At 35.2% G+C, this 27624-nt stretch overlaps 1 protein-coding gene across 7 annotated transcripts in view; it reads left to right on the plus strand.

Moving 5' to 3' along the window:
* The window catches only part of LOC106790927 (dachshund homolog 2), a gene marked incomplete at its 3' end in the record, with an annotated part of 190928 nt that overhangs the window by 61301 nt on the left and 102003 nt on the right, over positions 1–27624 (plus strand). For 4 of the 7 annotated variants that reach the window (XM_014756197.1, XM_014756193.1, XM_014756190.1 and 1 more), the window contains 1 exon segment: positions 24190–24338. In XM_014756197.1, the coding sequence (XP_014611683.1) occupies positions 24190–24338 (149 nt within the window). 7 annotated transcript variants of the gene reach the window in all.

Below are 27624 nucleotides of genomic sequence, written 5' to 3' on the forward strand. Positions count from 1 at the left end.
AGACACACTCAGAGAGAGAGAGAGAGAGAGAGAGAATAAAAAACACAGAAAAGAAAAGAAAAGGAGAAAAAAATTACCAAGAACGAAGTAAGATACGTACGTATGTATGTATGTATAAACGACGTGTTCATTTTCACGACGATTTTTCCGCTGGAGTGAACGCGGATGTGCGACTTCGCATCGCACTCGTTTACATAGGGAGCAATAAATAATGAGTGGAACGGAATACAAATAGAAAGAAAGACTTGTTGGGTTCGGGTGTTAGGTATAGTGATGATGATAATGGTAGTAGTAGTATTATTAATAGTAGTAGTAGTATTAGTCGTTTGTACAGGCGCCATGCACGCGCGAGCGATTGCGTACGTGCATGCATGCCATGTGCACACATGCATTTGGTTCTACTCTTTCACGTGTGTTGGATTTATTTGCGTGTGTGTGTGCGTTTACGTGTATATAGAAACAGCAAAAGCAGCAGCAGCAGGAGCAGACTACAAAGCGATATCTCACAATGCTGGGAGCCAAGAACGATATACACCTCCTCGTAGTTTCCGTTCAAATAGAGCTACGTTTGTACCGAGTTTGTTCTCAAGGTGCAGGTGTCAACTCTCCTCTCTGTTTCCGGACGAGATTTGTGCGCCACAACGAACGGACGGACACACCTGCGTTCCTTCTTCGTATTATCTTTTTCCTTTTCTTTCTCTTTCTTTTTCTTTTTCTTTTTCTTTTTCTTTTTCTTTTTCTTTTTCTTTTTTTCATTTCTCTTTCTTTCGTTTATTTTTCTATGGAATTTATTTGCAATTTTTAATTTTATTACGGGATAACATTTATTTTTCGATGAAAGTGATATAACAGTATATTTTTTGGGAGCGCGAGGGTGAGAGGAGGTTTTATTTACGATATATTCATTTGTTTAATGATTTTGTAAATTGTACATAGATATTTGTATGCAAATTATCACTGTTCATATTTATACGCTTATTAGTTAAATGATTAAATTTTAACTAAGAAATTGCGAAATACCTTTCGGAAATAGTTTCGCAATGTTAATGATATAAAACTACGAATAGATTATTATAGATAATAACGAGGCAAAAACGAAAGATTATGCTTATTAAATGAAACGTAGGGTGGAATTTTCGTCGTCTTTGTCGTTGTTGTTGTCGTCATCGATGTGGTATGATGAGAGTACGAAGAAAAACGACAATTAGTTGAATCTTAACGAGCTTCATTCTGTGAAGTAGGTACCCACGCGCGTGTAAACTTTGAGAGAAGAAAAAGAAGAAGAAGAAGCCTACGGGGGAGAGAGAGAGAGAGAGAGAGAGAGAGAGAGAGAGAGAGAGAGAGAGAGAGAGAGAGAAAGTGTATGTGTGTGTGTGTGAAAGAGAGAGAGGAGTAAAGTGGAAGATAGGAACATCGTTGGAACGAAAAATGTTATTAATAAAATTGATGCCAAGCCGAGTGTCGGGCAACGTCGTTAGCCAAATAATAATCAATGTCTGAGCCTTACTCTGTAACAGTCGACGATGATGACGACGACGACGTAATTAACGAGCTAGATAGAAAGAGAGAGAGAGAGAGAGAGAGAGAGAGAGAGAGAGAGAGAGAGAGAGAGAGAGAGAGAGAGAGAGACAAAAAGGAGAGGATAAGACTTAACTCGATAAACGACATTAGATATACACAGGTTCCTTCTATTAATGGAAAAACGTGTTTTATTAATTATAAAAAAAAATGATTATTATATATGAAACATTTAAATATTCTATTTAAATTAATGAATATATAAAAAGTAGAATGAAAGCACAATTATTGACTCGTATCGTGTACATGTGTATGCGTGTACATTTACAATTACGAATTATTGAAATAATGAAAATGTTTATTGTCTCACCCTGTATATTACACAGTTACACAGTGGATTGGCAAGAAGGTAGTGTTTCTCATCCTTAGAGTTTAGGGTCCAAGAGAGTAGTCAGGAAGGCTTTTATGAACCTGTCGTAATACTTCTGCTGGACAATTGCTGACAGGACTAACGAAAGTACACCTACAAAGAGATGTTATAGTGTCAATAGCATCGTCGAGAGTTAAACGTTACTGTAGTCCTTTTACCCTTGGTCAAACGAGAATGTTAGACCGAGAATGTTAGGGTGAGAGAGAAAGAGAAAGAGAAAGAGATAGATAGATGGAGGATTCGGTGTGATCACTGATCTAGCTTTTACGATTCATAACTCTATCAATGCGAAAGGAGGGTGAGTAAGACAAAGAATGGATGGGCTAGTAGATAGCCCCTAGGTATAAAACCGTTTATTTATATGTTTTACGAAGTACTCTAACTTCTACCCTACGGAATTTATTTATTGCATTACGTTTGTTTCTACTATCACCAAATCAAATAATGCGTACGTACATATTATATAGATGTTACGTTATCATGTCTTATTCGATTTAACATTTGTTTTATTAATATATATTTGAATGTAAACAATTTTGTAAAATAAGTAGCAATAGCTTCGAGTAGATTCCAGTACGAACTAATCGAACGTTCATTGAACAAATATACGTTTAAAGCCTTGAAATAAAGTCATATATTAATTGAAGTATTTTTTGATTGTCCTCGAGATGATAGATTCGAACGAGGACGTTGGTTTTGATCTAAACGCGGTTAATCCGACTTATAGATAGAAGTGGTCAGGTTGCGTTTGCGCGCGCGCGCGCGCGCGCCTTGCAGATTATGCATTACGCAATGAAATCTAGTTGTCCGGCCAATGGATCCGCATCCTCTTGTCAGATGAGCAGATCCACGTATACCACCAAACGATGCTTGGGTTTGCTAGCGTGATTCGATGTAACCGGCTCTCTCCTCCGTCTGTCACCGACGCGGACGGCTCTCTCCTCCTCCGTCGAACTAACGATGTCCACTTAACGCTAATAATTATTTTCATTGGGGTCCCCGTGTATACGGGACTTACTCCCCCATCCCTACGGAGCCAACTTCCTGCAGGAACGGATATAAAAATAGAGAGCGGTGTACTGGTACATTCTAGCTTTTTAAACTTTTTATATCACAGTCATCAATCAGTTATTTCTATTTCTTTTTATTATTATCTCGTTCTATTAATCGGGTATTTCGATTAAAAAAATTTATTTAATTGAACGTTGACTATTATATTTTTTTCAATCTATATTCGCGCTTAGGGTTTATATTGAATATACGGTTATTAAATATTATGAATAAAGTATGCACTTATAAAAAAGGTCAGTGACATTTTCTCATTAACGAGAGATGATTACTCATTTATCTCTTATCTTATCTTTTTTGGATCGTTCGATTCCATCACTTCACTTCTTCTTCTTCTTCTTCTATTTCTTTTTCTTTTGCTTTTTCTTTTTCTTTTTCTTTTTCTTTTTCTTTTTCTTTTTCTTTTTCTTTTTCTTTTTCTTTTTCTTTTTCTTCTTTTCGTTCTTACTTTCTTGATTTTTTTATTTCTCTCGTTTACGTCAAAAGAGAAATTGTTTTATATTAGCTTAGAGCTACACAACACATCGTACTCTTGTCGTATCTAATGCAAACACGTTTGATACGTAAAAATAAACGATACTTTCGTGGGTAACGTTTAGATTACATCGTTCCTGGTGTTTTAGCTTCGAGGTCGAAACTTCGACATCGATCGAGTATGTTTAGAGAATAAAAAAAACGAAGAAGGAGAAGAAGGAACTCGAGAGACTCGAAAAAGTGCTTTTTCGTTTTAGATTTATAAACGATGATGCCGGGAACGAGCTCGTGTGAACTTCCCATATCGTTCTTCTTTCAAACGTTTCTTTCCACGCGGATATGTAGTTTGAGTAAACTTTTCAATAGAAAATATTAAAAAAACATTCCTTTTCCAAACTTTCATCTTTTTTATCATATATGAGTTATTTCTAAGCGTATTTAATATTCACACTCACACACACATACATATTTTCATTTATGTGTACGCAAGTTATGCGTTTATTTGTGTTGAAACAATTTTCTCTGAAATAAAATAAACTTAACGTTTGGACTGTTTTCGGTTTGATGGTGTTAGTATTAATGTTGATAGCTGTTCTGTAAGCCCTCCCTCCTCTTATGAGAAAGATAGAGACAGCAATAAAACGCCCTTCGTTTCGTCGGCACGTCCAGGGCGTGAGCCAGGCCCATAAAACTTAGAAACAATTGTCTTTTATCGTTTTGTTGCTATTTAATTTTCTCCTGGATTGGACAGCGAGGACCCAATCGGGACAGTTATTTAGGACACCTCCAAACACGGCTACGTCCTAAATAATTTACGAGGATACCTCGACCGTTCTATTCTCACTTTGCCCTTTATTTTTCCTTACCCTACGTTTTCGATCAAACTGGATTGACTGTTTCTTTTTAGATTTGTACTCAATTACCATGTTATTTAAGCTTCTTTGGATTATTTTTATTTTATTTCAAATGAATCATTTAAGATTATTCGAATTTTTTCTTTTTTTTTTTCTTTTTTTTTTTCTTTTTTTTTTTCAATTTTTATTCCAGTTTCTATCTTTCTCTTTTTATTTATTTCAAACGAACAAACACAAAAAGACTGAAAAAAAAAATTAAAAATCTAAGAATTTCAATGGCACGTCGTTTGACGTAGGTGCATTTGAAAAATTTTGATTGCCAGGCTCATAAAACTCGCGAAGATTTACGCTGATCATCTCGCATGGTAGGAATCGGCGGCAAGAAAAACATCGAAAGGCGGGTTCGCGTCCTATCCGACAGATTTTTTTCGATAAAAAACGCTAGGAAGATGTAATTGGAGTGAGGTGGAGAGGTCTTCTCTTGATGAAGAGGAGACGATGCAACTTATTTTTCTCATTCTTTTCATATTGTTCTTTTCTTTCTCTGCTCTAATGGTTTTTGCACTTTTTCTCAAAGTTCTATATATCTCTTTCTCTTTCTTTCTCTATCATTTTGTTTCTCTTTTTCGCGAAGAGAAACAAGTCTCTCTATCATCGTGGCCATGGCAATAAGAGAGGGCTTACGGTTCCCGCCATATATTCTGGCCACATTTTTATTTTGACACTAATAGCCACGTGGTATCGGCTACGAGCATGACTCGAGTCCGTCCGATCGCGCTAATCCCGCCCCGATATTGCCCGTATAAATCCTCCATATAGAACAAGAGAGAGAGAGAGAGAGAGAGAGAGAGAGAGAGAGAAATATATAGACTGAACTAAAGTAGAAACTATGAGAGAAAGAAAGATAGATAGGAAAAAGACAGAGAATAAAAGTGTATTCTGTTATCTCACTTTTAAAGATACTCGTTTATCAATCTTAGATTTTTCTAATATTTTAGTAATCTAATATATTTTATTGTTGTTGTTACAAGAGGTAAGAAAAATGAAACTAAAATCATGCGACAAATGTATTAATAATAATAATGATTATTAATCTAATATTTTTTTTTTATATATATATAGGAGGTAAGAAATACAAAAACGTAATCATTTGTCTTGAAATATTGCATATCATTATAATAATTATCGGATAAAATGGACGAATCAATCATATAATCATATTGATCATCATTATACACTGAAAAGAACATAGGTAAATTTAATCTGTCGACTATTTATACTAATTTTGTCTTTCTTTTTCTTTTTCAGGTAGGTACCGGATCGGATGAAGTGAGTTAAGTAAGAAAGGACCCCGACGTTTTGAGAGTAATAATCAACCAATTGGAATATGTGAGACTTTTAAGCATAACCTTTCTTCTTCTTTTTTTTCTTCTTCCTTTTTTTTTTGTTGGTTTTTTAACAATCCAAAGGAAAGAAATCTATTCTTGGGATAGGTATTATCGAATTAAGCTACATTAGGGATAAATTCATGTTTATCATAAGTTTAGATGATTTTATTACGGTTATTAGATTAATTCAAGGATGTCTAAAGATACACATAATATTGAATAAAAGCTTAGAAAGATTTAATTTTCCTATAACATTTTTTCATTGAGTTATTTTGAAAATAGTATCTCAATATGATATAATATTTAATAATAAATTTTTGTCATAAGGATTAAATAGTTTTACATATCTTCAAATTATTTAACATACGAAAATAGATTTTGTCGTAAGGATGCAATAATTGTATACTAACCGAAATGAAAAGGAATAAGAACAAAAAAATGTCTATATGTTACGTGCAAATTGAATCAGAACACATTGAAGCCAATATTTGAAGTTGGACACTGTAAATGTTATTTAAACGTTGGCATAATCGTGTCGCGAAAAAGGAGAAATGGAGGGACGTTTTAATGCTTCATAACCGGTGGCAAAGGCTTGAACAATCGGCCGTTATGATTTCGGATGTTATTCCGAGCGACGACGCCCCCTCGATTCGCCATGGGTGGCACTTTACCGAGATAGATGTTGCTGTTGTACACGAGCATACCAAAAATATGCTTGATCGTAAACCTTTACCCCTCTTTCTCTCTCTTTCTGTTCGTTTCTATCACATTTCTATATCTATCTCATTTTATCCTATCGTTTTGCTTTACCACATCGAACCACGTATATTTACCCCATTCGTTCACTTAACTCTTCGTTGATCTTCCTTTTTGAATTCTCTTCTCTTGAATTATTATTATTGTTATTATTATTACACGAAATCACGTTTAGAAAGATCACTCTTAGAAGTGATAGTTAATAATTTTACGTAGTAATTATTTAAGTTCTCTTCCAAAAATTGAAAGATAGTTTAGATACATGTGTGTGTGTGTGTTTGCGTGTAGATTGAATTCTTGAAAATTTTTGGTATAATAAAGGTTCTGGAAATAGTAAAGAGATGAGATCACGTTGGATGAAAATACATTTCTGTTTCTCATTTATCTCGAATACTTGGATTAGTAATGTTGCAGTTATTGCATCCAAATTTCGTTTCATTGTTATTAAAGTGAATGTATAAATTACATTAATCATACATTTTTTTGTTATTTAAATATTAAGAGATTAAGAGAACAACAATGCGTATTCAAATATTTATTAAACAAATTGTAACTTTTTATGAATTTATTTATAATTTGTGATATTTATAAAAGACAAAAGTAGTAGTAGGAGGTACGCCGATGGCGTAACGTGGAAGAGCAGGTTAAGCCGAGGTCAAGTAGATCGTCGTCTTTTATGGACGAGGCGTGTCACGGTGACTTCTCAAACGATTACCGTGGTACCTTTAACCGGTGATTTATCGATTATGCGATAGAATAAAGCGCGAGCTCGAGGGCTTGCGTTAGACTTCTAAACGTGTTTAGGACTATGTCGTTTAGAAACGGACACCTTACTTGTTTCACCAAAATTGATGCCCTTCTGGCTATGCAGTTTTGATTTCAACGCCAGGAAATCCCCTTTACTTGTTTCCGTAGCAAATTCAACACATTATTTTCTCTATGTTCATGTTGTGTGTGTGTGTGTGTTATTTAGTGTGTGTCCTGTATGTATGTGCGTTCTCTTCTAACCATGCACGCAATTTTCAGAGTACGTAACAAGTGTTCGTTGTTAGGTAATAAATTGTCAAGAGTAATCACGGTATACGTAAAACGATGGGAAACGTGAATTCTTGTTTAGATTGTTGAATTATTTTATTTTAGAAAAAAGTATTTCTTAAGAATATATACAGTGGATGAAAATTTGTTTATTCATAAAAATCATAGATAATTATTTGTTATTATTTAAAATATAAAATTCAAATATTATAACCATTTTTTATATAATATATTACCCTATACAATTTATTATAGTATTAAATATAAAATTAGATCAAAACAACTACGATATTTATAAGTTTAATTATAAAATAATTAAGATATTATTAATATTAAAATGATTTCAATCCTATGTAATACATGCTATACAAAAGAGAGATGATTATTAAAAGATTAGGCATAAATAGGAGAGAAAATAATATCAAATTGAATCTATAAAGGAGGAGAACACTTGTAATCGAATTCTGATATCGAGAATGAGTAAGCCTCTCCATTCTCTCTCTCTCTCTCTCTCTCTCTCTCTCTCTCTCTCTCTCGATTGTCGATAAAAAAAAAAGAAGAAAAAAAATAGAGGAGAGTAGAATGCGGATTAGCCTTGTATCGTTGCATAACGCTCTCGGGGGTTGATCTACCGAGGAGAGGAATTCATTTGGAAGGCAGACAACGAGACGCTCGCTTCTCATATTCTCGCGGGACGACGAAAGCTCGATCGATAAACTCTCCCTGACCCTCCCCTTTCAATCTCATCCTACCGACTACAAACTAATTGCGAAGAATTTATTTCACTCGATATGCTCCTATTCTCCATTTTTTTCCCCCTATTTTATTTTATTTTATTTTATTTTATTTTATTTTATTTTATTTTATTTTATTTTCCACCCTTCCTTGTCGGGAATAGTTTCTCATGCGTTAGGTGCTCGTTTAATCATATCCTTATTTTAATTTCTTTTTTTCACATTTTAATTAATAACAAAAAAGGCAATCGTATTCTTTTAGATTTCATTAGATTCATTTCTACCCTAGATTGTTGATTATATTGATGTATTTTTTAAAACGTGCGAGTAAAATTTTGGTTTCACCGAATAACTTCGTTCTCTTATTTCTTTTTCTTTTCTTTCTTTTTGTCTATACATACATAATTATAGACTTTCTTCTTGTATTTAATTAATTAAATAATTATATAATAAATAAAAGGGGGAAAAATGGTATGGCTTAAATTTCATTGGATTAATCTAACAAGGAAGCATATAGTTAATCGATACTTAATCGTTTATGGTGTATAGAACGTATCGCGTGACAGGAAGCTCTCGATCGAGGTAGTATCGTATCTTCTTGAAAGAAAAAAAAAGAGAGAGGATAAAAATAAAGGAAATAGTATCGCAAAGTTTCGTTGTCTCAAGAGAGAAAAAAAAGAGAGAGAGAGAGAGAGAGAGAGAGAGAGTCTCTTTTACTTGAAAGGAACGACGTCGTTATACGAAATCGTACGCTCGAGACATCGTAGAAAAATCGTGGCACGATTCTTCTTCGACTTTCGAGAAAGAAGATACCTTAGTGCTTTCTTCTACCTGAAGCTTTTTTTCTTTTCTTTTTGTGCAAAAGAAAGAAACAAGAGAGAGAGAGAGAGAGGTTGGGAAATAATATTAACATAAGCTTTATCTAAATGTTAATACGGTCCGGAGGTAGGAGTTACCATGTAAAATCACGTACTATGGTATCCCCCTAATGTCTCTCTACGAGATTAAGAATTTCTTTTTTTCTCCTTTTCTCATGTTTTTTTCGTTTCCTTTTTCTTTTTCTTAATTAAAAACTTGAATAAAACGATTGAATAATTTATTACATCTATAAGATATTTAATTAATGTTACATATACTCTATCTTTATTTTTCGATATATAATATATTATATATTAAAACAAGATTTCTTTTCAATTCGGTTTAGACAAGTTTTTAAATCTTTGATTCGTTGAATGTTTCTAGCTTTAGAAAAAAAATAATAATACACAAATAATAATACACAATAGATAATATACATATGCACTTATATAAATTGATATGTGTATGTAAATATATATATATATATATATATAAAAGAATATGCCGCGGGCTCGAAAGCGAACGCTCAAAAATGTAATAGCATGGGATCTCTGAAAAGTCCAACGCGAGAACACCGTCCCGGCCACTTTATTTTCCCCATTATTCAAATATAAATGTAAATGTTGATACAAACGGATAGGTAAATGGAGAGAAAGAGAAAGAGAAAGATGAAGATGCAGATAAAAAGAGATGGAGAAACGAATTCGATTGTTACGTCCTCGACGAATACTAACTCTCAATCGTTTTGTTACGTTCGTATAACTGAACTGAATTCTACTCATCTCTTCTCTTCTCTTCTCTTCTCTTCACTGTGTGTTGTTGCTTTTCGTTGAAGGGTCGGCTGAAGCGGTAGGAAATTAGTTTAGAAGGAAGCGACGCGGATAAAAGAAGTATAAAACGAGCAGAAAAAGAGAAAGAGAAAGAGAAAGAGAGGATGAGAGGGGGAGGGAAAGCGGAAAAAAAGGGAGAGAATCCTGGAGGGTAGTAGAAGATAAAGGAAGATCTCTATCGTTCTATTTCAAATATTCTCGCATTCTAATTTTATTTTATAATTTTATTTCGTTGAATTTTTTTTATTATTATTTTTACAATTTAAAATAAATATAATTTTTAAAGGGTTAGAGTCAATGAAGTGATCTATGGAATAGATCGTCAATGATACACAGTATTTTTATTAAGTCTAAGAATTGTGATTTATCTAAGAAGATTTCCAATATTTCAACTATAGATTTTTGAAATAAAACAATTCCAAATCATTGCTATAAAAATAATAGAATATATTTTAAAAACTGATATATACGATCTTACGTATCAAAAAGCATTTCTTCTCTCTCTCTCTCTCTCTCTCTCTCTCTCTCTCTCTCTCTCTCTCTCTCTGTTTCTGTTTGGAAGTTTAGTTGGGTAGGTTTAGAAAAGAGGGATGCGGTAATATCATCGGATGCTCGCGTTCTCGTGTTTCCCCATCGGCGATGCATTGTTCTCGCCCTTCGTCTCGCATTGTGACGAGGCCATGGCTCACGGAACTGGCGGATTGCGCGCGCTAGAACACGCGACCACGTTTTAGAGCCCTAACGCACTCACTCACACACACACATGTTCAAACCAACCGAAGCCATCCGGTTGCAGTGCAGGGTGCATATGTGCTGATAGCCTCGTAATGCCATCTCTAATTCCATGCAAGAGCTGATTTGATTTCGGCATTAAGATAAACCATCTCTCTCTCTCTCTCTCACACACACAAACACGCACACACACACACACACTCTTGCATTTACTGGACCTCCCTTCTCAGTATGATCATAGTGGTTGCGCGCGCGTCCAGGTTCCTCTCGAAAGCGATCGAGTTTGGGTTTGGGTTCTCTCTATGGCCTTGCTCCTCCTCCTCATCCTCATTCTCATCCTCATCCTCATCCTCCTCTTGCTTTTACGCTTCTCTCTCTCTCTCTCTCTCTCTCTCCCTCCCTCTCTCTCTGTTTCTCTTTCCCTATCGTTCGATGTTGCTATTGCTGGTACACCAGTGAACGCTTGAAACGCGATAGCTTCGATGACAATAACAACGTCAACGATATAATCCTTTTGGGAATTGCCTTTCCATTACTGGGATAAGAGAAGGAGAAACGTATATTATTTGCTTGCGCCCTTCTCCCTTTCCCTTTTCGTCACCCTTTTTCTTTCCTATCATAGCTATACCTCTCCGATGTGATCTCCGTTTCTTGCTGTGCTTAGATCATTTATTTCATCTACGTATGTATATACGTAATTTAATGTCGTCAATGAAATCAAATATATTCATGTTGAAAGTATTAAATTATGAAGAAATAAAAAATAAAAAAAAAGAAACGGAAAGAATATATGAAATACTTATGTACGCACGTAATAAATTATACTTATTTTGCGTAACGAAACATTTTTTTTCGTAGCCTACACGGCTTATAAAGTTCCGCGTTTGTTTTTAATGGATACTTTCTTTTAGATACATCTTTGTTACGATAATAATTAGGCATTACGCTTATCTGCATTAGTTTTAAAAATCTGGTGGTGGAATCTGGTGGAAACTCTCATCACGCCACCGTATGAGTATATAGAAATATCAGAATAGTTTACACTAAATCTAGATTTATCAATTTACTTCATACAGGCAGGTGAAAATGTGAAAGATGATAAGGTTTTTACGAATAAAATCGAGAAGATTCTTGGAGAAAACGAAAGGGGAAGTATTTAAGAAGAAGCAACTCGTTGAAAATCAAAAGAGGGAGAGAGGTTCATGAGTGCCTAAAAAAGTGCGTCAGAGGTTGAAGAAGGGATCGAAGGGGAAAAAGAGGATAAAGTGGCGGAGGTTGAGCAGGAATGAGTTAGGGGGGTCGGGGAGGAAATGACGGATCGAGCAGCTAATTCTTTGCGATTGGTCGCCTCGATCGAGTGCGAAAGTCACAATCGCACTTACGACGATCGTATCACGCTCGGATACTTTCAGAGGCAAACTCAGACGCGTTAGTTTTCGCGCTTGGCGACTTTACGACCGTCGACTCTTCTTCTTCTTCTTCTTCTTCGTCCTCTTCGACAGGAGGAAAAAGAGAACGTTGCTTCACGGATTTATTCAAGCTCGAACGCGCCGAGGAAACCAACGGCACGCGAGTTCTCTTTCCAAATTACCTTCTCCTTTTTCCTCCACCTCCTGCACTCTCCCTTCCACCTTTTCTTATACTTTTTATTCTCATTTTATTTTCTCTCTCTTTCTCGTCTCTTGATCTTTTATTTTTCCTGAGTATTTATTTCTTAACCTCTATCTTCGATTCGTGTTTAAGTAACCGAATACAACGGACGAAATAATGGACGGTGTGGATGCAACGAATGAATGCACGAGCGACAAAGAAAAGAATAAGTATTGAGCGATGAAAGAAAAGGGCTTCTGCGTTTTGTAATAGAGATTAAAATAAAACTGTTTTTCCCATTAAAAATCCTACATATAGTATATACATTAGATATACTATATAAGAAATTAGGTTTTCGTAAATGAATACATAAATAGAATAACTGTAGAATGATAGGTAGAAGAAAATATTACAGAAGATAAGTCAGAAGGTAAAAATACTTGTTAGGTATAGGTCTTTCAGTATCTTACAATAGACCTCTTCCATCATGGACATTGTTACGGATGCTGTAGTAGCCCGAGTGTGTCGGCATAGTCGCGACCGCAGAGGTATCGGTGTGCGGCCCGGCACGGGTCAACCGCAAACCGACAACGTCCACGCGCTCCTCCTCCTCTCCTATTCTACTCTATACAACTACTCTCTTCCTTTCTCTTTTCATCTTTCACTGGCTTCGTCCATAACACACAAACTACTCTCTCTCTCTCTTTCACTCTCTTTTTCCCTCTCTTTTTCTCTCTCTTTTTCTCTCTTTCGTGTCCAACCACGTCGTCATAAATAACGTTTCCACTCTAGATAAAACGAGAGAAATAATATATGTATCCTGAAAGTACCTCCGACAGGATCGTATTAGAAATAACAAGTTAGTTTATTCTAATCTCGACGTTTATAGTAGTTTCGCTCGATCATTTTTGATTTCAATTTCCTACGAAAGGTATATAATATGTGTATAAACAACTAATAAGCATATATGCATGTCAATTTCTTACCAATTCTTTTTTGTTTACTTTTCAATACGTTTATATTGATAATATACATATAAATGTGTGTGTGTGTGTGTAAAAAAGAATATAAGATGTGGTGCAGGTGCAAGAGAATAATTGCAGATGTTCGATATTTAATTACAATTTGTCCAAGTAACTTCATGTGCCCTCTTCTTCTTCTTCCTCTCTTCTTATTTTTCTTCCTCTTCTTCTTCTACTTCCTCCTCGTCGTTGTCGTTATTGTAAACGTTGAGTTTGCGGTGAAACCCCTCGACGTTTGATCGAATCTCTCGAGATCTCCTTTGTAAAACTAAATAATTCCTTAATTAGGTATTTCTTCCTTCTCTCTTTCTCTTTCTCTTTTTCTCTCTCTCTCTCTTTCTTTATCGCCTTCCTTCTGTCTCTTGAATTATAGCTATGAATTTAATTACGATATTAATTATTATTTCATTTAATCGTAAGAAAGAAAAATTCGCAAGACAAACAATAGCTTTTAAGTTTGATCGGTTCAATAAATTCTTATTAATTAAGATTGATAATCAAACGCGATAATATTATTTGAGATAATAAATAATTGAGAAAAATTCATACGCGATCGGTTCGACCAGTATATTTTTATTTTCTCTCTTTCTATTTATTTTTTTGTATTCTTTTTCGATCCCGTTGTTCGCGTTAAGCCGAATGTCGGGGACGATTTCGCGATTTAACGACTTAATAAAGTTGCCTGACTAACGCTAGAGGGGAGTTAAGAGGGAAACAGAGAGAGAGAGAGAGAGGGATGAGAATGTCGAGGGGGGTGACTACGAGGTTTCGGTCATAAGTCGGCGTGAGTTTATGCGATGAATATAGCAAGGAGTATCCTTGAAGCAACCAACCAACCCCCCACCTTCGCATATTCTCTTTTGACCACCCCGCGCTTATTATTTCGATCCGACACTCGGACCACTCTCTATGGTAGCTCGTAAAAGCTGGACTAGAACGTCACGATAGTGAGTGAGAAAGAATGAGAGAGAAAGATATGTTCAAAGGGCTCGCCTTTATTATTTATTCCACCGTGAGTCGTAAAAAAGCCGGCGTTCTACGGATTTATCGTAGAAATATTGAAATGAGAGACACTGCTTTTCTTCTCGACACACACACACACACACACACACACACACACACACACACACTCTCTCTCTCTCTCTCTTTATTTTGATTTTTTTTTACTTTTGAATGGCTGACCACCACCGCGAACGCTTTACGAGGCGATATATTTTATTCGAGCTTGGTATATATATATATATATAAAAATATGTTTATATATTTGTGTGTGTGTATATAACGTGGCAAGACGATTCGCGAGAACTGACTATCCACACACGGTCTCTGTGTATCCTCTTTGACTACCCGTCGCGGTAGATCATCGAACGTACCAAGAGGATCGAGATCGACGAGCGGTCCAATCGAATTTCAAGCCGATCGAACTTGTCCTGTTACGGATCGACGACTACGAGAGTCGCACGACTGGAAAGAATTCTTTTGAGAATTGTTGACGAAAGAGTAAAAGGGATAGAAACAGATAAAAAGAAGAAAAGAAAATATATAATTATACATATTTGCATTTACGTCTTTCTTTCTACAGGATCTTTTCTTCCTATTTTTTATTCATTTATGTTATATCATTTTTTCTAGCATATTAATATTTATTTCTTTGGAAAAAATAATTTATATGTGATTCGGAATTAATATAAATGATAAAAATTATGCGAAGTTAATAAACTGATAAAGAAATTTGAGGAATAGAATTTAAAGAACTCGCTGATTGTTACTCTCTTCTTTTTGTTTTAGCAAATATAAAATGACACGAATGAAAAAGAAAAATTGTTTTCTAATAATAAAAATGAAAATAAAATAGAAAGAAAATATTGGGGAAAAAGAAAATCTTCGGTGGGTTAGTTGATTTTCAATCTTTCTTTCTCTCTCTCTCTCTCTCTCTCTCTGTCACTTATTCAGTTGTAATTTGAAAAAAATAAAAATGTAAGGTAGGGGTAACTGTCTGTTTAGTCGACACACTCTCTTAGTCGTCCTCTTCGTAGCCGTAGTCAGGTTCGCGAATCAGGATAATCCGCGGTCCAAATTGGCAGGATTACACGTTCGAAAGACTAGGCCACGTCCTCGAGATTGGCTGGATTACGCGGATGTAACGCACCTCGTGAGAGTAGCTACGTGCCCGATACGCCACGTGCAAATACAGGTATTATCGGGTATTACTTCCTTAGGACTACGAAGTAGTATCGCGTGCTTTGAGAAATCTACCTCAAGGCTCGTCACGCTTCCGATTATTTGCCCCGATGTTTTGCTTCCACTTTCTCTATCCTTATCATTTTCTTACAATGTCAGAAAGAGAGTGTGTGAAAGAGAAAAAGAGAGAGAAAGATATTTCAATCTGTCTTTTCCTTTGTTCTTTTTTCTAATTTTAATTTAAATTCAATATCTCCAGACATTTTGTGTAATGTTAATTATATTATCACAGAAAGAATGATTCGTTAATTTTACGACTTAGATGATTCACCACGTATTAAATCAAACGTAGACGTAAAATAGGGGATGCCAAGTTATATTGGATTTTCTATCATCTTTTTTTCCTCTTTTTTTTCTTTTTTTTTACTAAAAACGCTCGCGTTAATCTTTCTCACACTTCACTTGCTAGGACGGTCAACATTGCGTGTCCTATCTGTTAGTAATAAAGATATTTTACACTTTCGCTAGGGTTCCTGAAATTGGAACTTCTATCTTTCTTCTTTTCTCTTTCCATAAAAACAATTCTCTTGTAAATAATATTATTAGAATATTTGTAAAAAAGAATATTTTCATAGATATTATTCTAATCAAGAGTTATCATTGTATTGAAATAATGAAAAAACAAAGACAATATAAAATTAATTAATTATTCATGCAATCGTAATATCAGTATCGCGATTATTTTATTTTTGTTCTCTCTCTTTCAACGAGTATTTAGATAATTCAACTAATAAGGCCGATATGGTAGCGCTCGTTCGGAACATAAATAAGTAAGCCGTACTGAAATCGTAATGTTCCCCAACACGGTACCGGTATAAAAATTAAAATTAGCCCGCGAGAGTAAAAAGAAGAGAGAGAGAGAGAGAGAGAGAGAGAGAGAGAGAGAGAGAGAGAGAGAGAGACGAAGTAACATAACACATTAGAAAGAGTGAGAATGCTTTTGTTGGGGGTGGGAGAGTTGCAAGGGTAGCGAGCACCCCAACGAGTATTATGCAAAGCCACGAGCAATAAAAATAACATATTGCAAAGAAGAAAAAGAATGAGAAAAAGAGAGATAGGTAGAAGTTTTAATCCAATATTACTAAGATAAGTCTAAACCCTCGGTGGAGAAAAAGATTTCTTTTGTGTAACGCAACCCCCCCGGCTTTACATTGTGGTTATTAGAAAATACTCTTTCTCTACCAGCGCATCGCCGAGGGGAAGTTTTTCTTTTTCTTCTTCTTCTTCTTCTTCTTCTTCTTCTTCTTCTTCCATCTTTTACTTCGAATTCATCCCCACCTCTTTTTCTTTTTCTTTCTAATAACGGGGACATATAAAAATTTTCAAAAAATATCTCATTCTATCTCAAATCTCTTCATTTTTAATTTTCCTATTTATTTTTTTAATCACCTTTTTTAAAGTTTTAAACTCATTTATTATATAATATCGGACGTTTATTTTCACGATAGTAATTTTATAATAATAATGATATAAGTAATACATTTTTTGGGGGAAATATTTGTTATAAGAAATTTTCTAAAGTTTGAAAAAGCGAGATATAATGTCTTCTTTGTTTTATTAAATCGCATTCATAAGTCCATATAAGTATTATATATCTGTGGAGAATTGATCGAATAGTAATTGAGAAAAAACGTAGTCAACCGGGAAATATTGCTAAAGTACTAAAGATAACGAACGTAATAATTTCGTTGAATTTGTCGATCCGTAAAGTATAAAATGAAATGGTCGAAATTTTGTTGTCTTTTCCTTTTCCATTTAAAAAAGAGGGAAGTGGAGAATCGCGGTAGAAAGATAGAAAGAGAAAGGGAGAGAGAAAGGATATGGAGAATTCTCGAAAAAAGGGCTCGCGAGATGTGGAACAACTCGCCCTTTTCTTTTATCTCCCTTTCCACTCGACGGTGTGAAATCGGACAAATCCAATCCGACTGACAGGATTGCAGCGATGCGAAGGGCGAGCAAAGCTGGAAGTGGAAGAAAGTGCTTGGTGCGTGGTAGGGAATGAAGCTAAAAATATAAAAAAAAAGGAACAAAAAAAAACGTACGCACGCAGAGAGAAAGAAAGAGAGAGAAAGCGAGTAAGTAGAAGAAAGAAGTAGAGAGTAGGAGAAAATAAAAAAAAAGAAAAAAGAAAAGGCTCGTGGGTCCTCGTAAAAATTTATAATTTGGAAAATATCGTTCCGTTCTTGGATTTCAGGCAGCAATCGAGTTTATAAAGCGGGAAATCGAAGGGTCGAATCTACGTTAGAGAGAGAGAGAGAGAGAGAGAGACGGTGACGACGATAACGGTGAAAGACTTTTGACGAAAATTGAAGTCGTTGTTATGACGGGAATTGCACGCGACGAGGCTTTACGATACGAGGGTGCTTCTCTCTCTCTCTCTCTCTCTCTCTCTCTCTCTCTCTCTCTCTCTCTMWCTTTCTCTTTCTCTTTTTCTTTCTCACTTCTAGGCGTTTTCAACTTTTCGAAAGGATGAGACAGTCACGAAAAAAGGAACAATTAATGTGAAAGAAGAAAAATAGTGCATCAACGGGCTTTTTAGTATTATTATTACTATTATTATTATTTTTGGTTAGAAGGAAAGATATTGGAATCACATACTTTTTAAAAAATATTTCTCACGAGGAATGATTTTCCCATAGATTCTTAAAAGTTTTCTTTCTCTCTCTTTTTCTTGTACATTTTTGTTATTTGGAGAGTCGAAATACGGTAGCAACGGATGCGATAAGATGTCGTAATTTAAAAGATAGCGTAGTCCACTCCCGGATTATACACAGAGGCTTCTTTGTGTCGTATTTTTTTCAAGTCACGTGCTATGTTTACTTTTTAAAATCCGGAAGTTGACGAAATAGAAAGAACGTAGGGTAGAGAAAGAGAGAGAGAGAGAGAGAGAGAGAAAAACGACTAAATATTATAAAAAAAAATAGACCAAATTAAATATAAAAGAAATGAAAGGAAAACATTAGAATATATATATTTAGATGAAATCCAATTGAATGATACAAGATAGAAGAAGATAGAAGATATGCCGAGATTCGATAAGGGGCCAAGGATATCATTCGCACATGCAACGATAATATACGTATGTGCATATGTTTCCAAAGAGGGAGATAGTCAGTGTGAGAGTGAGAGAGTCATACGCTGCAACAACATCAGAGAGCATTTAATCCGGAATGCCGAATACCGAAGTAACAAGCAGATCGTAGCCAAAGCGAGCATCGAGCCGGCCCCGAGCGATAGATTTAGGCAATGCGCGAAAACGGGGTTGCAACCCTCCTCGCGCTTCCTCGTTGCACCCTATCCCTCGTCGGGCCATTAATAATATACCCATATTGGACACAATTCACCTTGAAATTAACCGGCAGCCGATTGGTAAGCCCGTACCAAATTGACTTCGAAATTGACAATTTATGATCGCATGATTTTACTCTCCAACTCTCTCTCACTCTGTCTCTCCTCTATACTCTACTCTACTCTATTTCTTATTTGAAAACAAAAAGTTTGAATTAAGTGCAATTATCGTATAGAAATATTTTCTTCATTTTATTTTTCCACGTTTTTTCTTTATCTCTTATTTCTTATATGAATTATTGTTACAATTGTAGACATCAAAAGAATTGGTTTATTATTTTTTTAGATTATTTTTTGTCAAATTTGTAGAATAAAATAAATTGTATTGAAAATAGTGGCGTGTTAGTATCGATCTACTTGATTTGAAAGATATTAGAATTATCATAATGCAACATAATTTTGTGAATTAGTAAAACAAATTGAATTGAAAATTATGGTTTAAGTATCGACGGTTTGTTTTGAGTTTACTATCAGTAAAATCGTATCTTCAGGTAGAAATAGTTATTTGCGCGTGTTGTAAAGAAAACTTTCCAAAATCTCTCACGAATTCCGATCTTGGGAAAAGGCAGCTTTCCACGGAAGCAACGTGGAGTAATTAACACAATTAAGGCGGACGTCGTAAATCGTAATGCGCGCATCCTCTTAAAAAGAATCGAGATAGATATCGGATCAGGGATCTTCACGAGATCCATCGTGTGCCCATACATACATTGCAAGAGGAGGAGCAGGAGGAGGAGAAGGAGGATTCATTTCGTTTCTATCTTTCCTCTCATTGCATTGTCTTAAGCTTTATGATGAACTATTATTTTCTTCTGACAATGCTTTACATGCTAATAATAACGGTTTGTTCATTATTATCAACGTTTCTTCTCATTAAACTCGATATACATATAAATTAATAAAAGTAGAAAGAAATAGATAATGCATTTGAATAAACAAATTTGTTCAGGTAAAAAATAAATTATAATATCGTCGCAAAAGTTTCTTACTTATTTTATATATCATTTTAAAATAAATAATGGATTGTGTGATATATAAAATAAAAAAATAATCGCGTAAAATAATTAAAAAAAAGGTACAAACTTTAAAAGAAGACGAAAAGAAAAAGTTAAATTTCTAATACACTTATTTAGAAATTTAGCAAATAGAATAAGTCATCGACCTATGTAAATGAAAATAATATTTCGTGTATGGAATCATGTTAGGATGTTCGGAAAGGTGCGACGATCTAACGAACTCGATGGATCGTTGCACGCCCAGTCGTCTATAAAAGCCTTATAATTCTCCTTCTTTCTCAGACACATAGCAACACATACACACTGACATAGATAGAAACACACACATATATATATATATATATATAGCACAAACATGGATATAAGGTATATCGTCCGGCAGCTCTTTCGAAACGTCTGCTCTTGGAGATCGTAGTAGCAAGGATCATTAAGGCGGAGAAGCTCGATCGAATCGAAAGGAGGGCCTGGTTGGTTGTTGAGTAGAGAGCACCTGGCCTCTGATCAACGCAAATCCCACACGCGATTCGGCGCGAGAAACGCCGCTTACAAGATCGTAACCGACGAATCTAATCACGATTCTCGATCGAACGAACGAACGAACCAACGAACGAACGAACGATGATACACTTCTTAGATCTACCGATCCGCAGTTTGTTTTCAAGGTACGAATCGTCCACGTAATTACAATTTCCATTCGCTTGCTTTTACTTGCTTACTTCGTTCAACGATAACTCTAATGTTACGTGTATTTCAACGTCGACAATATTATTTCTTTCAATGATACACGCATTTTAATGATCACTGTAATTGCTACATGTGTAACATTCGGAGTAGGTATAGTTTATATATCATTTGATATTCATCTTTGGTTAACACGCGCACCTGTTTCCAAATAATTATTTTTTTTACATACTTTTATGAATATTTTTATCCTTTTATTTTGTTCTTAAAAGAAATTCAAAATATAGTGTCATATAGCGAAACGTTGTTTCTAATAATTACAACACCCAAGCTTCTCTCGAATCTCTCGAATTTCTTCAGGCAGAACCGTTGACAGCAATACGAACGGAAACGTAATTTATGGTGAAAATACACTGGGAGTTCTCTATCCAAGATAGTTATTAGAGTCGGTAGAGAGAGAGAAAGCGTGTTTTCGTTCCGCGTTGCAGATACCCGATCGGTTCTATTTATAATACAATTCTCTTTTCGATTTCAAATTGCTCAGATTAGAAAACGCACCGCGAGTGTTGTTGCGTTGCGACAACTACTTTGCTAACGATTTTCATTTTTTTTTTAACAATCTTGCGATATAAATTATTTCCATATCAAACGAGATTTTGATACGAATTAACGTATAAATAAATAAAAGAATAGATTTATTTTAATTGATAATAATAGTACAGAAAATATTGACAGAGATGTTAATTTTTCTTTCAAAGAAAAAAAAACAAAGATAAAAAATGGAACGAGTTTAGATATTAAAACAAACAAAAAAGAAACAAATGAATAGAAAAGATTAGTGGATATCGTATACCGTAGAAAAAAAAATAAAAAGAATCGATATACTTTGAAGTCTTTTAAGTTGTACCTGTCGTCTTACCTGTCGATATTGCAAATAAAAAAATAGTTACTCGTGATAGTGGATAAAAATGAAACGAAAAAAATGAAAAGATAAATGAAAAGAAAAAAAGAAAAAAAAGAAAAAAAAAAGAAAAAAAAAACAGAAAAAAAGGGTTAACGTTTGGTTCTTTCCGAGGCTTTTCTGGTTTCGTCGGTTTATACGCAAACAAGTGCGTATTATGCGGATCTAAGCGTTCGAGAGTGCGTTCTTGTTTTCGGTGTAACTCGAAGCTAAGCGGTTTAAGAGATCAACGCCGGTATAAACCGGCCGTCTGAGAATCGTTTGGAGATATCTTGTGCGTGAGAGGCGTCGGAGAAGAAGAACAAGAAGAAGAAGAATAACAGCAGAAGGGGGTGGGGTGGAGAAGAAAAGGAGGAGAAGAGCGAATGAGCGAGTGAGTGCAAAAGAGTGTATGCTGTATGTTCATATGTACGAGTGTACGTGCGTGCGTTTGTCCTGTGTTCATGTGTGTGTTGTGTGTGTACGTGTGTGTGTGTAGGGTAAAGAGAAAGAGATAGGGAGGATGAGGAAGACTCTGGGCAAAGTGAGAGGGCTGGCAGAAAGACGGGATGAAAAATTAGATTTACAAATCTGTCTTGACTACTATGAGATTGCTCGCTTACCAAACAGCGACTCTCAACTCTTATCAATATCTTTTTTATTATTTATATATATATATAATCATTATAATATTCATTCTTTATTTCTATGAATATATTAATTATTTTGTAGTAAAATAAAATAAGATATATTTGATCATTATTTAAAATGATTGGTGTATTAGTTGTCATAGATATAGTACAAACTCATATATTTCTAATCGTCAATATTTATTTGGCATATTTCTTTTTAATTATTAATTTTTTTCTGTGATCAAGAAAATGATATTGATTGGATTATTTTTACAACGTTTTATTAAATATCATAGATATAGTTTCATTTAAACATATTTGTATTGTATCAAAATAGATTTTGTATTTTGTATTAATTAGAGAAAAAGATTGCGAAAGATATTGAAAAGGAATATAATGGGAGGGGCAAAAAAATGGGAAGTTGAGAACCAGTCGATGCATCGTCCCATCATAGGTGCTATATCGAGAGCAAAGAAAGGTTCACGAGAAGAGTGGATAGGGTAAGCAGCAACGAGTTAAGGATATTTTCTCGCTAAAGCAAGAGATCGCGTTTTGTTTTGTGTACGTTAGACGGAGACTTTGTTGGGACGTATGTATGTAGATATATCTTTTGAACGCGTGTGGTGTGTCTGACTTTCTGGCGCCTGCCGCCTATGAAAAATGAACGTCCCTGCTAACCGCACGGGGCATCCAGCCACCACCACCATCACCATCACCATCGCTATCACCATCGCCATCACGAACGTATAGATTGTTTCAAGAAAAGAGATTTTTTTATATTTTCTTCCTTTCTATTCTCAACCTCTCGATGAATCTTTCGACTGGCTTTTATATCTTGCGGTGACTGAACAATATATATATATATATTTTTTTTTGTTGAACTTTTTTTTATGGCGAAAATTGAATTTGAGGAACAAGTAAAGAAAACTTGCATATTGTTTCTTATTAAATTAATTAATTTTTACGTTGCATTATTTTGATATTGTTACGTGTTCAACAAACTATTATTTTTTTTATATTAATAAACAACGTAAGATATTTAAAATACTCAATACAAATTATTAATCATATTACAGACATTTATATATTTTGTAATTTACGCTCGAATTAGTTCCCGAAAATCAATTGGAATAGAGAAAGATAAATTTTGTATAGGATAGTTAATTCTTTCGTAGTTCATCCTAATGACTTTTCATTTTCCCTTAGTCACGTAAAAGCTTGCGCTCTCGAAACGTTCACACGATATCATCTACTTGTAGATTAGCGGCTAACTTTTTCGAATCTTTTTCGGTTGGAAACACCGATGTGTGGAAACCCGGGTGTGTTTCTTTGATGGATCTGCGCAACAGCCCATTCGAAGAGAATTTTTCTGTTTCTACTCTCTTCCCACACCCCCAACCCCTCTTCCTTTTCTTTTCTTTTTCTATTTTCTTTGCTCTCTTCCTGCTTTATTTCTATCGTTTCCATTCTTTAAATTCGAAGTAATCTCCGAACGGAGGGGTCGGTCAACAATTTTCATGTTCAGAAAAAAATAAAAACAGTCCAGTGAACTCAGCCGGAAAATCATCGCTAAAATCTCACTTTTCTACATGAAATATCACAATTTATCGATTATTATATTATTTTCATTGTGTATTCTTTCGAATAAAACTAAATATAAGATTTTCTTGGCTGAATTCACGACTTATTATTAGATATTCATAATCTGTGTATAAACAAATCGGAGAGATATTGAATAAAAATATTTAACAAATTATAATATCGTACAATGTTTAAATACACGATTCGTAAAAAAAACGAAAGAAGCAAAACACTCATTGAATAATATACATATATCACACATATTGGTTTTCCTTTTTTTATGAAATATATAATAAACAATTCATGCGTCGTAAAGTTACTCGGTGTCTCTGTGTTGTTTATATACACACGTTTGAATAGAAGACGATCGTATACGAGTCGTTCGAATGCGACAGTCGGGGTAAGAATGTTACCTCGAAAACAGGTGTCTCTAACCACAGTAACTCTCTACCACTGTACAGCTCCAGGCCAGGAAGACCCCCAAAGAGAGCTTCCGTTGGTTTGAGCCTCGCAGCGAGTCACCTAGCAGCGGCTGCTGGTCATCATCCACAGCATTCCTTGAAGAAACACAGGATGGACAACGGCGATTACTATGAAAACGGACATCTAGGTAAGCTCCTATTTAAGCATCTATCTATATATTTAACTCCTTCCTTTGAGGAAGACTTTAATAGGCCTATTTAAAGCCTTACGTCTTATTATTTTTTTTTTTTTATTCCTTTTAAGACACGACTTCTTTTTGTTCATGTTATAGAGATCTTGAGGAGTATTTTCAGACTCTTCGTTATTTATATAACATATGTATATACTTATACTTTTTTTGAGAATGTAGGTGTTATCGCGAGATATTCATTTGTCAAATCGATTAATCCCAATTTTAGAATTATTATACATTTTATATATTGTGTGTGTGTGTCAAGATATTTAAAAATGTTAATATTTGAAATAATTTTTCTTAATGATTAGGCTTAACCATGTCATTTCTATGTTAAGTTCAAAAACAAAGGACACATTAATGTAACAAGTTAATGCAATCGTGTTTCAATGTTTCCAATATTATAATTATATTCATATGTTAATATGCTAATTGATGATTCTCATTAGATAATTCGAGTATAGATCATATTTGAGGAAGTTACTTAGGATTGGTGGTTCTGATCGTAAACGGACAAGTAAAGTGCGCTTTGCGTACGCGTAAACGCAAGTAACTCTGGGTTGCAAGGGGTACACACTTGATTACTGCCATCCGTGTACACGGCGGTCCAACGGTGACCCCTAGCGATCAATTAATTAGGGGAATCAAACACACTTGGAGTGAGCAAATTAACTGCAACTGCAGCCTCGTGTTGCGGCCTGCGGTGACGGCGGACGCGCTCGCCGATATATCGGAATACCGCTACTGATATTATACCTACTCTACACAGCTGTGTACCTACCTAATATCTTTTCTAAGTGCGATTCTCCAACATTTTTCTTTTTAATTTGGATAATTAGTAACATAAGTATAATTAAGAAATTCATAAGTTCCAATATTGCTGGCTATTGGGACATTAATTATATTGAACAAATAATATTTATAATATACAATTTTAAATAGAAAATAAAACCTTCTTTTTCAAAGATCATTTAGATCATATAAAAGGGTTAATAATATTTTCCGTATATCCGAGTATAAACCGCGGATGAAAATAATATAAATCATAGATTCGATCGCATTATACAATATTCGATATAAATTAGATAGATTCGTTTGGGTGTTAATCCAGTTTCACGTATGCGATGTTAAATTGAGAGAAATTGAGAAATTAATCGGAAGTTACGTTTCGGTTTATGTATCCTTGGTATGAAGAGAGGAAGAGCCAGGACGACATCTATTCTAACATTACGGAGAGAATCGTTAAACTTGGTTGGCAAGCAGCATACACCTAAACCTATCTACATACACCTACAACAGCACCCCTCCCCCACATACGTATACACATACAGACATACATTTAGCTGGGTGGGTACGTACGTACGTAGCTACATGCCGATAGGCGAACGCAGTTCGGAAATTGTTTAAGCAAATAATCGTGAACATGCCCGTCGACCAATTTTACGAGCAAATACGTTTCACGGGGCAACGTTAATGAATTAATGCTGCGGCGTTCGCGGTCCGTGCCTCCAGCCAACCAAGCTCGTCGGGGTAAACGTTGAAACGGCCGACAATTAATTACGGCCGTGCGGTAATTGTATAATTGTTTTACGATTGGAACCACCCATCGTACCTTCATACCTAACGATCATTTCATTCGTCGAACTAACCGATCTTTCCTTCCTTTCGTACAATCACATTCGATTACTTAAACTTAACTAATCTGTCAGAGAAATTCATCTAACATCATTTAAATTACAATACTTACAATCTTAATGTTTACATTTATACGAATTTTTGTAGAATTTTTATCACTAGAAAATATCGACTATTTTGTAGAGTAAACCCTCTAAGGTTTGAACTCTGAAGATCAAATAATGAGAATTATCTTAAGAAATATCTTCGATTCGATGGAAGTGACGATCGTAGAGAGAGAGAGAGAGATAGAGAGAGTTCGTGAAATTTTAGTTGTCGAAAATGTTCTGTGACGAGATTTGAAGGTGTAAAGTCGACCCAGAAAAGCGATGGGTCATCGTGATAGGTACGTGGGTTACAACAGTGAAATAGAGATAGATAGATAGATAGATAGATAGATAGGTACAAAGAGAGTGAGTGAGAGAGAGAGAGAGAGAGAGAGAGAGAGAGAGAGAGAAAGAGAGAGAGGGGACGAGTGGATCGTGTACGGTATCGGGGATTGCAATTTTTTTCAATTTCGCTTGCCGTGCGAGCAGCACTTCCCATAACGCAATTAATAAACTCAACAAGCGAGATCCGATCCCGATATACCAGGAGCGTAACATCCATTCGGTGAACGGCCCGCACAATGGCCGTCACAAATGCTCGTCTATTATATATACTATATACATATATCGTTCTGTCGATGTTGCTCGACGATACGCATCTATGTTGTCTCGACGAAATTAAAAGCGATGAGAAAAATAAATAGCTCCTGGCCAGGACCAACGTTCGGTATTACGAGGGTGGCAAGAGTGAGTGAGAGAGAGAGAGAGAGAGAGAGAGAGAGAGAGAGAGAGAGAGAGAGAGACAGATAAATAGAAAGAAAGAACGAAAGAAAGAGAGAGAAAGAGAACGATAAGAAGGGATATGTTTGGCCAAAGCCGCGTGTCCATGAGAACCTTTTCAACCCCTAGAAAATATTACAAACAACCCTCTCAAATTTTACTTTCGAGTAATATTCAGTAATATCTTTTATCTTTCTTTCTTTCTTCTTATTACAATAATTATTTCCTCATAAATATTGACATACACTTTTAATATCATTATTATTTTATTTTTTCTTATTTAATATTAATATTATTATTATAAATATATTTTTTATTTTCACTCCCCCCTCTTCTCTCTCTCTCTTTGCGTATGGAATTATCGATGGTGCTCGAACAAACGAGGAAGGAACGGAAGCCGATAGGACTCTTCGAGTCCGATATATCGGCTCCGGTATACGTGCCGGGAAGTTCCGGTTAATTATTTAGCGCCCGCCGGTTACTGAAATATCATTAATCAAATTGGCCTCCTCGCGTAATTCGCATTACACCGGGGTAATGCATACCGAGTTACATATTAAAGCGTAAACTAAGCAAATTATCCGGCCATCTGCGCGTGTTCGTTGCGTCGAGTAAAAAGGGGTGGTGGTGGTGGCGTTATAGGGGGAGATAAACGGGAGGGGGGTCTAGAGGTTGATATAAAAAAAAAAAAAGGTAGCTAATATATAAGTTGGCGATGGTCGGTGTAAAGTTTATAAATA

Source organism: Polistes canadensis, unplaced genomic scaffold (genome assembly GCF_001313835.1).
Source record: "Polistes canadensis isolate GaletaPanama2010 unplaced genomic scaffold, ASM131383v1 scaffold_270, whole genome shotgun sequence".
Lineage (NCBI taxonomy): Eukaryota > Metazoa > Arthropoda > Insecta > Hymenoptera > Vespidae > Polistes > Polistes canadensis.